This window comes from Thermobia domestica, chromosome 2 (assembly GCF_964235325.1).
Source record: "Thermobia domestica chromosome 2, izTheDome1.hap1.1, whole genome shotgun sequence".
NCBI lineage: Eukaryota > Metazoa > Arthropoda > Insecta > Zygentoma > Lepismatidae > Thermobia > Thermobia domestica.
The window spans coordinates 370890712-370902740 of record NC_137455.1 but is presented as its reverse complement, the minus strand read 5'-3'; the positions used below and the strand labels follow the sequence as shown (position 1 = coordinate 370902740).

The following is a 12029-nucleotide window of genomic DNA, read 5'->3' as shown; positions in this document are numbered from 1 at the left end:
GCACGGAAGGCGAGAGCGTTAGCGATTAGCCACAAATTCACGTTTTCATAATACTTTGGTCCCCCCTCTTTTTGTGTCAATTCAAGCGCCATCCGTAAAGGCACTGTTTCCAATTCTGGGTCAAACCACTATCCCTGTTTCTGGAGAGTCCAAATCTGCTATAAGAAATGGGGGTTCGCATTTAAAATTTTAAATTTGCCCCCGTAGCCACGGACGAGGTGAAAATAGGGGTTGTGTTTGGTATTATTAGATAGCTTTATCAAAACTATTTATCATGTGTTTTTGGTTGTTTTGCTGATCTGTGTATTTCGCTAGATATTGGACCGTTCCGAGACTTTTTCAGCACCGTGTATGTCTAACTGTAAGTATGCTGAGCGATAGCCACAAGCAGTTACCAATGAAATGCCTTATAAGAACAGTATTGATCAAGCCTTTTTTGTTTTTCATACTCGTATAACAATGGTGTATGACGAGGTTATGGTTTGTTTACATCTTTGAAATAATGGCCGCGTAGTCTGTACCTGTCACCTGCTCGTATTTACAGGAAATTTAAACATTTTTATGGAAACCATTTCAAGCATTCGATTGGACTGAAAAAAAGCAAGAGCTTGTCACGTTTCTTGACCTGTTGACTAAACTTAAATTGCAATTCCAAAGAAATCTTAATCTCAAAGAGTGGAGGAGAGAAACGCTTTGCAAAAGTGACTGCTATGTTTCCTCAACAATCATTTACCAAATACTAAAACAATCTGAAAGTGAATGAAATAAATACAAAACATTATGTTTAATTGTTTTTTTTTTTTTTTCATTATTGGTTCTATTATTGTTTCTATGCAAGCAGTATACGTCCGAGTGTTTCGTCAAGAGTTACTCTAAATCTTTGTCTTTCAGTTTAACGTCCCACGCTTACGACCACTAGTCTAAAGGAGACGGATGATTAAGGCAAGGAGTGATGATAGAATAAATGGTGGAATGAGAATGTGGGGAAATGGGAGCACCCCGAGAAAATAACAATAAGAAGGTTTATTGTTGTTTACATTTTGGATTTACTTGGAATTTTTCTGACACATACAAACAGGTTCGTGCCGTGGAAAATCAGCGCCCGGGGCGAGAGTATACGACAACGCCTCCATACATATATTCCAAACAATTTTTCCTATCTTTTTTTCTCCGGAATTTTTCGCCTCCCTTACTTTGGCGCCCGGGGCTGTCGCTCCGCTCGCCCCCCGCACGGCACGGCCCTGCGTACAAACACGTGTTCTACAGTTTTATAGGACCGCAGTCCCTGCTTCTAATAATCACCTGAAAGTATGCTTAGACCAAAGATAGAAATAAACATTACTAAACCTCTTAACATAATAATACCAACAGAATACATTAATGTACAACGTATTACAAGAAGTATTCAAGTAAATTTAAGTTATTTTAATTACGAAATGGTAACTTTCTTGAATTACTAAATACTTAACCCTTTCGGGTACTCATGGTACAATTTGTACCATAAGGTTGTTTCATGGTACATTGCGTTATAGCTCTCCTATTTGAGCTTTTTCGTCCGGTATTTTTTTTTTTCAAGTCCAGAGTCATTGTAGAAGACCTTACGTATGGTTTCACATCTTCCTGCGTCGAGACATAGGAGGTGATGACGTAATAATTTTAAAATATATATTTTCTTTTATTAAGCCTATGTTCATTATTTTTTGGCGGGCTTATTTTTGCACGTAGAAAATTGAAATTTTGCACAAACACTCAGTCCACCGAGTAGTATTTACCAGATTTTTTTTCCAGATTTCTGCGTTAAAACAGGGTGGGATCCAGAGGGGCAAAATGTTGAAAAAAGGGATATTTTTACGAAAAAGTCCCTTTCTTCGGGATTTTCCCGCCTTAGATACATGATGGAGACATGTGAATGGTACCGGATGAAAGACAGTTCTATTCTGAAGAAAATGATTGGCGCATTATAGTCCTAGGGTAAATAGAGATGTCTCAGGAATTTTTTTACCTGAGATCATGGTGTTTTGCGGTAACTTGGGGCATTGTGGGGATTCTTGATAAAATTTCTCCCGCCATTAGTATTCAAGATAGAAACTTGAAATTTGGCACACACATTCATTCTATCAAGTACTATTTATCAGATTTTTTTTAGATCTCAACGCTCACACAGGGCCGTTTCAGAGGGGCCCAAAGTGTGAAAAAAAATTCCCCCGAAATTTTTCCTTTGACATCACTTTTCCCTCTCCTGGTATATGGTATGGGCATGCAAGTGGTACCATTTGAAAGCCAGCTCCATTCTGAAGAGAATGAGGTATGTACCATGATTCTAGGATAAATAGTGACGATGCAGTAGCTGCTTGACTGAAAGTCTAAAAAATACCCCCAAAACCCAGGTACCCGAAAGGGTTAAATGTTAGAAAGCAGCCCTTACGAAACTAAAACATAATAAAGTATTTATGAAATACGAGGGTGACTCAGAAAGTAATGCCTCCAAGGTGATACCTTTATTTGTGTTTGACTGATATCATCGATACAGGTATCAGTGGAAAGCTTGCAACGTCAGCTACAAATGGTGGAATCATTTTTCAACATAGTCCCCATTACGGACAACACACTTGTGTCAACGCGAAACAAGGTTTTTCATGTCGTTGACGAAGAATTATGGTGGCTACTGGCGACACCATAGCCGAACTGCTGCTTGCACCTCCACGTCACAAAACTGTAGCGTTGATCCTTAAGAGGCTCTATCACTGCGAAATTAAAATACCGCTAATTTTACAGTAATTACGTGATATCTTCAAATAGATAAAAGATAATTGAAAAGTGGAACAAGAACTCCCTAGACAATGTTATTTTGCATGAGTTTACCGTTATCACGAGTCACCTAGTAAGTTTCCGTTTGCAGTTATTTAGAAACGCGAAAATAAATGCCGATTTTCTAAATGGTTGGAAACCGAAAGCAGATAAGTGAGACGTGATAACGGTATCTCACGTAAAATAATATTGTCTCAGGAGGTCTTGTTCCACTTTTCGATTATCTTTAATCTATTGGAAGATATCATGCAATTACTGTAAAATTAGCGGTATTTTAATTTCGCAGTGATAGGGCCTCTTAAGGTGATCCTTAAGTTTGGGGAAGAGCCAAAAGTCGCAAGGCGCAAGATCCTATAGGCACGATGAGGCAGAATATTAACAACTCTTTGCCAGCAGGTCGGACAACTTCGAATTTTTTGGCGGAGAAGAGGATGCGTGGCGGTACTCCATCGACTGACGCTTCGTTTCCGGGTCGTAATGGTGTATCCAGGACTCGTCGCCGGCGTTGAATGTTCCTGGCCGCACAACCTTCCGCAGTCAGAAATTCAATGACAGCCCGCTGTTGCAACCGGACTTGACCACTGGATGGCACGTATTGCTCCATTACTCTGGGACGAGAAGAGATAGAAAGGTGAAACAAGTGACATTCTAAAGCTTAAACATCAGTGCATTAATGATAAACAGTTCAGAATGTTTGCAGTATTATTGGTCAAGTAGTGGACTTGGAGCAGTGGCGTAAGGAAGAGGTGGGCCCATGGATTCTCGTCCCCCAAAAGATTTTCGACAATGTATATTGAAACTTTGACGTTTCTAATGTTTTTCCTTAACAAACAACAATTGCCTTCCAAGTACTTTATTTCAAAATAAAATATATCACTAAACAGTTTCTAGACAACTTGTGTTCACCAACGTGGTCTTGATTCTTTAGAAATGTTTGCATTTTGGGGGATGTGGAACTCGAGGTTTCCAAGAATCCTTGCTGTTCAAAGGGAAGAAAGGAAAGAGGAGAGGAGGCTCTATATGCATATGCTGACCTTGAAGTTATTGTTCTATTATTTGACATAGCAATGACTGTAGCTTTCACTTGTCTTCTTTAATCTAAAGCCAAAGTTTGGAAACTGAGTCAAGCAATACTACAAAGAATCAGTTCCTTTCTAATAATAAAGGGAGGTCCCGAAAAAAAAAAAAAACCTGTATCTTAGTTCAAGGGCCGCAATTGGCATCAATTGATTTCGATAAATTTTCAGCAGCTACTCTGCTTAACCTGCAAGGAAAAAAACTTAAAAATAAAGATTTTCCTTTGTTGTTTTGGTTTCATTCACATGAAAAATTTTTGAGGAAATAATTTTTAACAGGAGAGGGTGGAAAACAAAAATAAAGACATGTAGCGTGTAACTATGTTAGAGAAATCTCTGATGTTTGATCAGTTACATCAGTTCAGAAGATTTCTTTTAGTTATGCGTGTTCAGGGTGTCGAAATAAGAACTTACTTCGCAGTTGTAAAATGTCAGAAATGTTTTACAAAAGTGGTTAAAGTGGAAGAAGGACAATTGTGCTAATTTCGGTAAGGATAATGTGGAAACAAATAAACCAAAAAAACAACAGAGAAAGATCTAAACAAGAATATAAATTCAGAGGAAAACTCTAAACACGTTTGAGAAAAATGGCTAGCACGAAAAAAAAGGGCAGTAGTGGTGTTAATTTTGGCGAAGAAAATATCCAAAAACAAACAGCAATCGAGAATCAATCAAGAAATATTTAAAGAAGAGAAAGATGTAAGTACACTTCAGAGAAAGATGTAAGTATTATTATTAATTAGAATAATAATAAAACTGTATCCTTTGACAAACACATACAAGCACACACGCACACGCACACACACACACACACACATATATATATATATATATATATATATATATATATATATATATATATATATATATATATATATATATATATATATATATATATATATATATATATATATATATATATATATATATATATATAAATACTAAGGCCCCCCAATCAAAATTCCTGCTATGCTACTGGCTTGGTGGCATTATTTTCTAAATCGCCCTCATATTTAGACTTCACTACTTTCAACAAAAATAATAGGGCTAGAATGGCGTGTAAAAGATCCTCTAAAATACAAAATTTTAATCATTCCACGGCTGTAGAAAATAAATCTTGACAAAACGAAGCATTGAATAATAGAAAAGCAGTATTTACCCTCGTTACAAATTAACAACTTATTTTCATTATTAATACTCATCTATAATATACTCTGGGAATTATAAACGATTTTTTATATTCCTAGTATAATTTTAGCAACCAATCCTGTTGCCTTCAATGGCTAATCAGTAATGAAGAGCTTTGGTTTCACAATTTTTTTTTCATTTTATTTAACTTCGTCCTTTCTACAAACAAACACTAAAATAGGGAATAAGCTATTAAAATTTCTGTGTTCACTTCATATACTAATTCACAACACCTCAATTTATTTGCTTTCTTCTTCATTTTTTCCTCTAACCCTGCTGTTTATAATTAAATCGTAATTCTTGTCGAGATTCTTCATCCAAATTTATTATTCGCTTAGTTTTTTTTTTTTTTTTTTTTTTTTTTTTTTTTTTTTTTTAACTTTGATTTTCTTTAAGTTGTGTTTGGTTATATCTAGACGTTTTGACAAGCAAGAAACCGCAAAATCCTGAACTTTTATGTCTCTTATATATCATTTTATTTTAGTTCTTTTTTTTTTTTTTTATTTCTCTTAAGTCATTTCAATGTATGAATTGAACATTGACAAATTGTCTGGTAAACGCCAGCATGTATAGTGCTGTTTACAAAATAACTTTTGTAATCCGCAAAATGTTTCTCAATATTTGTGGGTGATTTGCCGGTAACCTGAAAATGTGCTGTATCGTATCTGTGTTTAAAATATTTATTTTCATAATACATAAAGAGTGAAAAAGTGACTCACTGGACAGTGACTCGAACCCGAGACCTCCGGCACACTGTGCCGTTGCCCACTACGCCTCCCAGTCCGATTCCCAGAACAGCCACACATTCTCTTACTCTCGAGAGGTTCGGCGACCAAGTTCGAGGTTCCAGGTTCGAATCACGGTCCAGTCAATCACTTTTTCATTCGTGTGTTATAGAATTCACATCTACAGGGGATCTAGTGTGTTAAAAATCGGTTGTTTCTTCTTTCATTGATATATACTTATTTTCCATGTTTATTGTTTGTAATAAATACATAAATATCTTGTTCCAGGCCATGGAAAGTTCCATCACTTTCTTCTTCTCATATGCGGTCTTCTGAATGCTGGAGCAACGATGGACATATCGGTAGTGTCCTATCTACTCCCTTCAGCTCAGTGCGATTTCGAACTCACTTCAGACAAAAAAGGATGGCTCAATGTTGCACCGCTCGCAGGTAAGAAATACTAACAAAATTTTAAATTTTCCACAAACCTGGAAATTTAGGAAAAAATAACGTAAATTGAAACCAAATCACTTTTGATAAAATAGTTATGCCTAATAGTCTAAGTGAGACTTGTCATAAGTGCAAGTGAATGATTATGTCGGTGGAATGAACATGTGGGAGGAAGTTAAAACGCCCGAAGAAAACAGAGCACGAGATTCGTCACAACCTCACATAATCTGGGATCGAATGATGAACTTCATGTATCAAAAGTGGACACTGTATCATTGAGTTAATGTGTCTCATAAAAATAACAGTAAGATTTCAGTTTAATGATTCTGTAGAATGAGAATTGTATCTTCAGCATCAATCAAACTTGATACATTGTGAACTAAACATGAGCAAGATAACATCGCGGTTACGTGAGAGATAAATCAAGAAAAGTCAACAGAAGTATTACTTATTTATTGCTCCGAATCTGATTATGGTATTAACGTTATTGCTACTGAAACTTGTCCTGCTTCTAAAATTATATTTCTATTTGAGCTATCTGAATTGTCTGAGTGAACTAACTACTTTTTTTTAACAAAAGAGACACTGACCAAAGCTTAAAACTTTATTTTAAATTATAATTTGTAACTGTTTCGCTTTACATATATAACAACATTTATATATATGTCTGTATTTTCATTAATTTCGATCGTGTCTGAAGAAGGATATGCTAGATATCCGAAACAGTTACAAATTATAATTTAAAATAAAGTTTTAAGCTTTGGTCAGTGTCTCTTTCGTTAAAACAATTAATCCAAAGCCATGAATAGTCTTACTAATGAACTAACTACATTTCCTTTTTGAGAAATTAGCATTTATGGAATCAATGATAACTTAATACGAACTGTAACGATTGGGAAATGGGCTTCAGCTGAACGTTACGTCAGTTTCTATATATTTTTATTTCATTGTAGCATAAGGTTCAGTGTGGAATACGTAACTCAAATGATTTCATGCTTAAACTTGGAAATCGGCGAAAATGTAGAAAGTTCACTCTGGTTTCGGACAGCTCATTTGTCCCAAAAAAAAAAAAAAAAAGTAATAGAATATTCTTTTTATGTTTTGCTTAAGGATTTATTATTTTCTATTGTGTTGTATCTAATTTATTGTCTTATTCTTTTTATTAGAAATATATACTTAGTCTAAGACGAAACATGTAATACTGTACATAGTATTTACAACTTATTATTATTATTATTATTATTATTATTATTATTATTATTATTAAGCAAGGTTGACTCATTCTTTAAACGATAGTTAAATGAAACTTTTATTTGCATAATTCTGTAAATAATATTTTATGATATTGACTGTTTCTATTTTAATCTTGTTTTATAATCAGCTTGAATCTTGTAATTTGAATTTATTAATCTTCTGACAAGGGCTCTAATATTTATTCTATACTACAAATTTTCTGGTCTGTTTTAAATAATTGTATAATGATCTTAACATAGTGCTGTATTTTTGCCAATGAGCTGTTCATAGCACTGAAAGTAAAGTTATTATTATTATTATTATTATTATTATTATTATTATTATTATTATTATTATTATTATTATTATTATTCCGTACTTGAGGGCCATAAGTGATAAAGAATTAAAGTGCTGAAAGACAAATATTTCAGTATGAGCATAAACTTCTCTGGCTGCAAACCAAAGTAATTTGCAAGTGCACCTCCATCACTTATTTTAAAACTAGTATTATTCTTCCTGCTTCTTCCAATCTTTAGCATTTCGTTAAAACTATACAGCTGGTTATTCTTGATTTTTTCATTATCATTCTTCAACCTAACGGTTCTCAACTATATATTTTTTAATTTTTTTCCACTATCATTCTTTATCCAGCGATTCTCAACTATACATTTTTCTAAAATTTTTCTCAGTATTATTTTTCATCCGAACGATTTTCAACTATACAAATTTTTATGATTTTTTATTCCCGCTATCATTCTTCATGCTAATGATTCTTAACTATATAAATTTTTATGATTTTTTCTCGCTATCATTCTTCACCCTAATAGTTCTTAAGTATACAATTTTTTATGATTTTTTCTCGCTATCATTCTTCACCCTAATGGTTCTTAAGTATACAAATTTTTCTGATTTTTTTCCTGCTATCATTCTTCATCCTAATGATTCTTAACTATGCAAATTTTTATGATTTTTTATTCCCACTATCATTCTTCATCCTAATGATTCTCAACTATACAAGTTTTTATGATTTTTTATTCCCACTATCATTCTTCATTCTAACGATTCTCAACTATACAAGTTTTTATGATTTTTTTATTCCCACTATCATTCTTCATTCTAACGATTCTCAACTATACAAGTTTTTATGATTTTTTTATTCCCACTATCATTCTTCATTCTAACGATTCTCAACTATACAAGTTTTTATGATTTTTTTATTCCCACTATCATTCTTCATTCTAACGATTCTCAACTATACAAGTTTTTATGATTTTTTTATTCCCACTATCATTCTTCATTCTAACGATTCTCAACTATACAAGTTTTTATGATTTTTTTATTCCCACTATCATTCTTCATTCTAACGATTCTCAACTATACAAGTTTTTATGATTTTTTCTCGCTATCATTCATCCTAATGATTCTCAACTATACAAATTTTTGTCTAATATATGTCCACGAATATTGACTATCTTCACATTCTACAGCAAAATGTTGGCCTTCCAGTTACTCATTTAAATTTTGCTGTGAACACAAGATTGTCTCAAACGCTATCGATATAGTATACAAACCAAATTGTCATTTTTTGTAGACAACACGATTTTGTAGCGAATGTCCGGAAGGTTGTATCAGTAAGTTAAAGATATTCTATGGGTCGAGATCCCTCATAGCTATATGGCTAGCGTACGCGTCTTGGGTGCGGGAGATCCGGGTTCGATTCGTGGTGGGAGCTCATGTGATTCGGGTCCTACGTTAACTAGTAGATTCACTTCTCTTACAGCCTTCTGCTTAAAGGGACCCTAAGCTCTAATTCGACCTAGGATGAAACGGTTAATTTGTTTTACACTGTAAATATTGTGAGATTATTGTAAATAATGTGAATAGTAAATATTAATGAAAGGAGGGAACAACCGATTTAAACTTATTTTTACACACCACAATTATGTAGATGCGAATTCAGTACTTACAAAGAGCTAGGGTGTGGTACAAGCCATGTGACCTGAGTAGAGAGCACCGACTACAGGAGTGAGATAGTATTTATCTGTTCTAGGAAGCGGACCGGGTGCCGTAGTGGTTAAAGTATCGGCACGGTTTGCCGAAGATCCCAGTTCGAATCCCGGTCCAGTTACAACGATATTGTATATCTGATATCTGTGAATTACTTTCATTTTTAATTGTAGCTATTTTGGGCAACGGTGCTTAAAAGTGCACAATCTGTTGTGAAGAAGAAGAAAAAGAAAAAATGTAGAATATATGTTGAGATAGATAGATATTTATATAATGATAGTTACAGTTTCGTGTTGCTATGACAACAGAAAGTTTTTTATGGAGATTTGAGAATAAAAGTAAATTGTGCTATATATAATTTTAATGTGTGATAATAGATGGTTCATGCAAAATATATATAAAAACTAAATGTGCTAATGGAGGTGTGTTATTTATGTTAATCTTCGAACTGGGTAATATAAAATATAACGAAAATCTCGTTATGCAATCAAATCACTTTTTAACTCTTTGTAAGTTAATGTGAACAGTAATTTAAAATTTTCTTATTATGGGGATACATTGCTATGTTGTTGGTACTTTACCACATCTCCCTCTAGAACCCAGTACTTTCGCTATCTCAAACAACCAATGAGTACTTCTCAATAGGATTGCTAGCCATTTTTTTTTCAACTTCTCATACCATACAGCAATGTATTCTGGTTTCAACTTCCTTTCATTCAACTTTTTATCCTTACTCTTTACTTCTAAACGTATTGGGTACCTGTCTAAGAATAGTGAAGTAGAGAATACCTATCCTTTAATAATAAAAGATATAAATAATCTATATTTGAATAATAAACATATGGGGAGCTTATCTGAGAATATGAAGTGCATATTTTGGAAGAGGATCATATGGGATACCTTTCTTTAAACAATACACAAATGCGGTTCCTATATTTGAGAGAAACGGGAATGGCGAATGGCGGAAACTTCATAACGAGGAACTACATAATTTATACGGTTTACCCAACATTGTTAGGGTCATCAAGTCTAGGAGGCTTAAGTGGGCAGGTCATGTAGCTAGGATGGAAGAAAGTAGAAACGCTTTCAAAGTCTCAACTGGAAGGCCAATCGGAAAACGACCATTAGGAAGACCTAGACGCAGATGGGAGGACAATATTCAGATGGATCTCTCAGAGATAGGAATACAAAGTAGAAACTGGATCCAATGGCTAAGGATAGAAGTCAGTGGAGAGCTTTTGTGAACACGGCATTGAACTTCCGGGTTCCAAAGGCCATAGAGTTAGTTAGTTAGTTAGTTATGGATGGCATATCTTCGAATAATAATAAACACATCCGATGCCTATCTTTGAATTATAAGAATATAAGGTGTATATTTTTGAAAAAAAAAAAAACAATATCTTTAAATAATACACAAGTGGTGTTCTTATATTTGCATAATAAATATATGGGCTGCCTCTTATTCAAAAAGAATCATATGGGACACATACCCAAATGGGTTTCCTACATTTGAATAATAAATATCATATATGGTTCGCCTATCCTTGAATAATAAACATATGGTGTGCTTATTTTTGAATTTTAACACCAAACATGCTAAATGCCTATCTTTCAATTGCAGGAGTATAATATACCCATTTTTTAAAAATAATCATATCTTTAAAATAATACAAGGTGGTGTTCGTATATTTTCATAATAAATATATGGGCTGCCTATCTTTGAATAGTAAACATATAGTGTACATACGTATCCTTGAATAATAAATATATGGAGTACTTTCCTTTTAATAATGAACATATGGGATTACAGGTTATTATACCTTACATTCATCTTTTGTTTTAATTTTATTTTATACAATGTTAAAAGTGACTATTTCATTTGCAGAAGCACTGTACAAATGAAAGTATTTTAACGTGTATCCATTTTATTATTGTTTTAAAGGCATGTGCATGGGTGCGTTCGTGTGGGGGTCGCTGGCAGACTCCATGGGACGAAAGTCAATTCTTCTAGCATCTATATTTGTTAATGTCGTATCCGGATTAGGATCAAGTGTTGCTCAGACGTATGAATTGTTCCTAGTATTAAGATTCATCTCTGGTTTCAGGTAAGAATAGCTAGAAATATTCCCTTATTTAACTATGAATTTAAAGAATGGTTTATGAATTTATGGTTTATGAATTTAAAGAATTTTTAATAGTAATTTTTAGTGTAGAACTTTTATAGTAGTTTCTAATGTAGATGAAATTAATATGAACTCCCCAGCAAATTATCTATATATTGAAATGCTAGGTTTATATGTTTGTCTCGAAAGAAAAGTTTATATGTTTCTCTCCAATCCTTTCGAAAATGAGATCTCGAAACTGGAAGTGTTGAAATTTTTAAAAAGTAAAGCATCATATCCTATGAGTTATACATTCCAACACAACATAGTTACCTACAGATACTGTATATCTCTCAGGCGTTTGTTTCATGGCTAAATGAAAATGAAAAACGAAGGATAACAATTTCTCCAGGCTAAGATGAATCTTTATTGTTTGGAGT

At 33.7% G+C, this 12029-nt stretch overlaps 1 protein-coding gene across 2 annotated transcripts in view; it reads left to right on the top strand.

Moving 5' to 3' along the window:
• LOC145678839 (synaptic vesicle glycoprotein 2C-like) overlaps window positions 1-12029 on the top strand; it is a 198861-nt gene that overhangs the window by 133959 nt on the left and 52873 nt on the right. For both annotated transcript variants that reach the window (XM_081749397.1, XM_081749396.1), the window contains exons 3-4: window positions 6086-6247; window positions 11430-11592. In XM_081749397.1, coding sequence (XP_081605523.1) covers window positions 6086-6247; window positions 11430-11592 — 325 coding nt within the window. The remainder of the gene's footprint in view (window positions 1-6085; window positions 6248-11429; window positions 11593-12029) is intronic.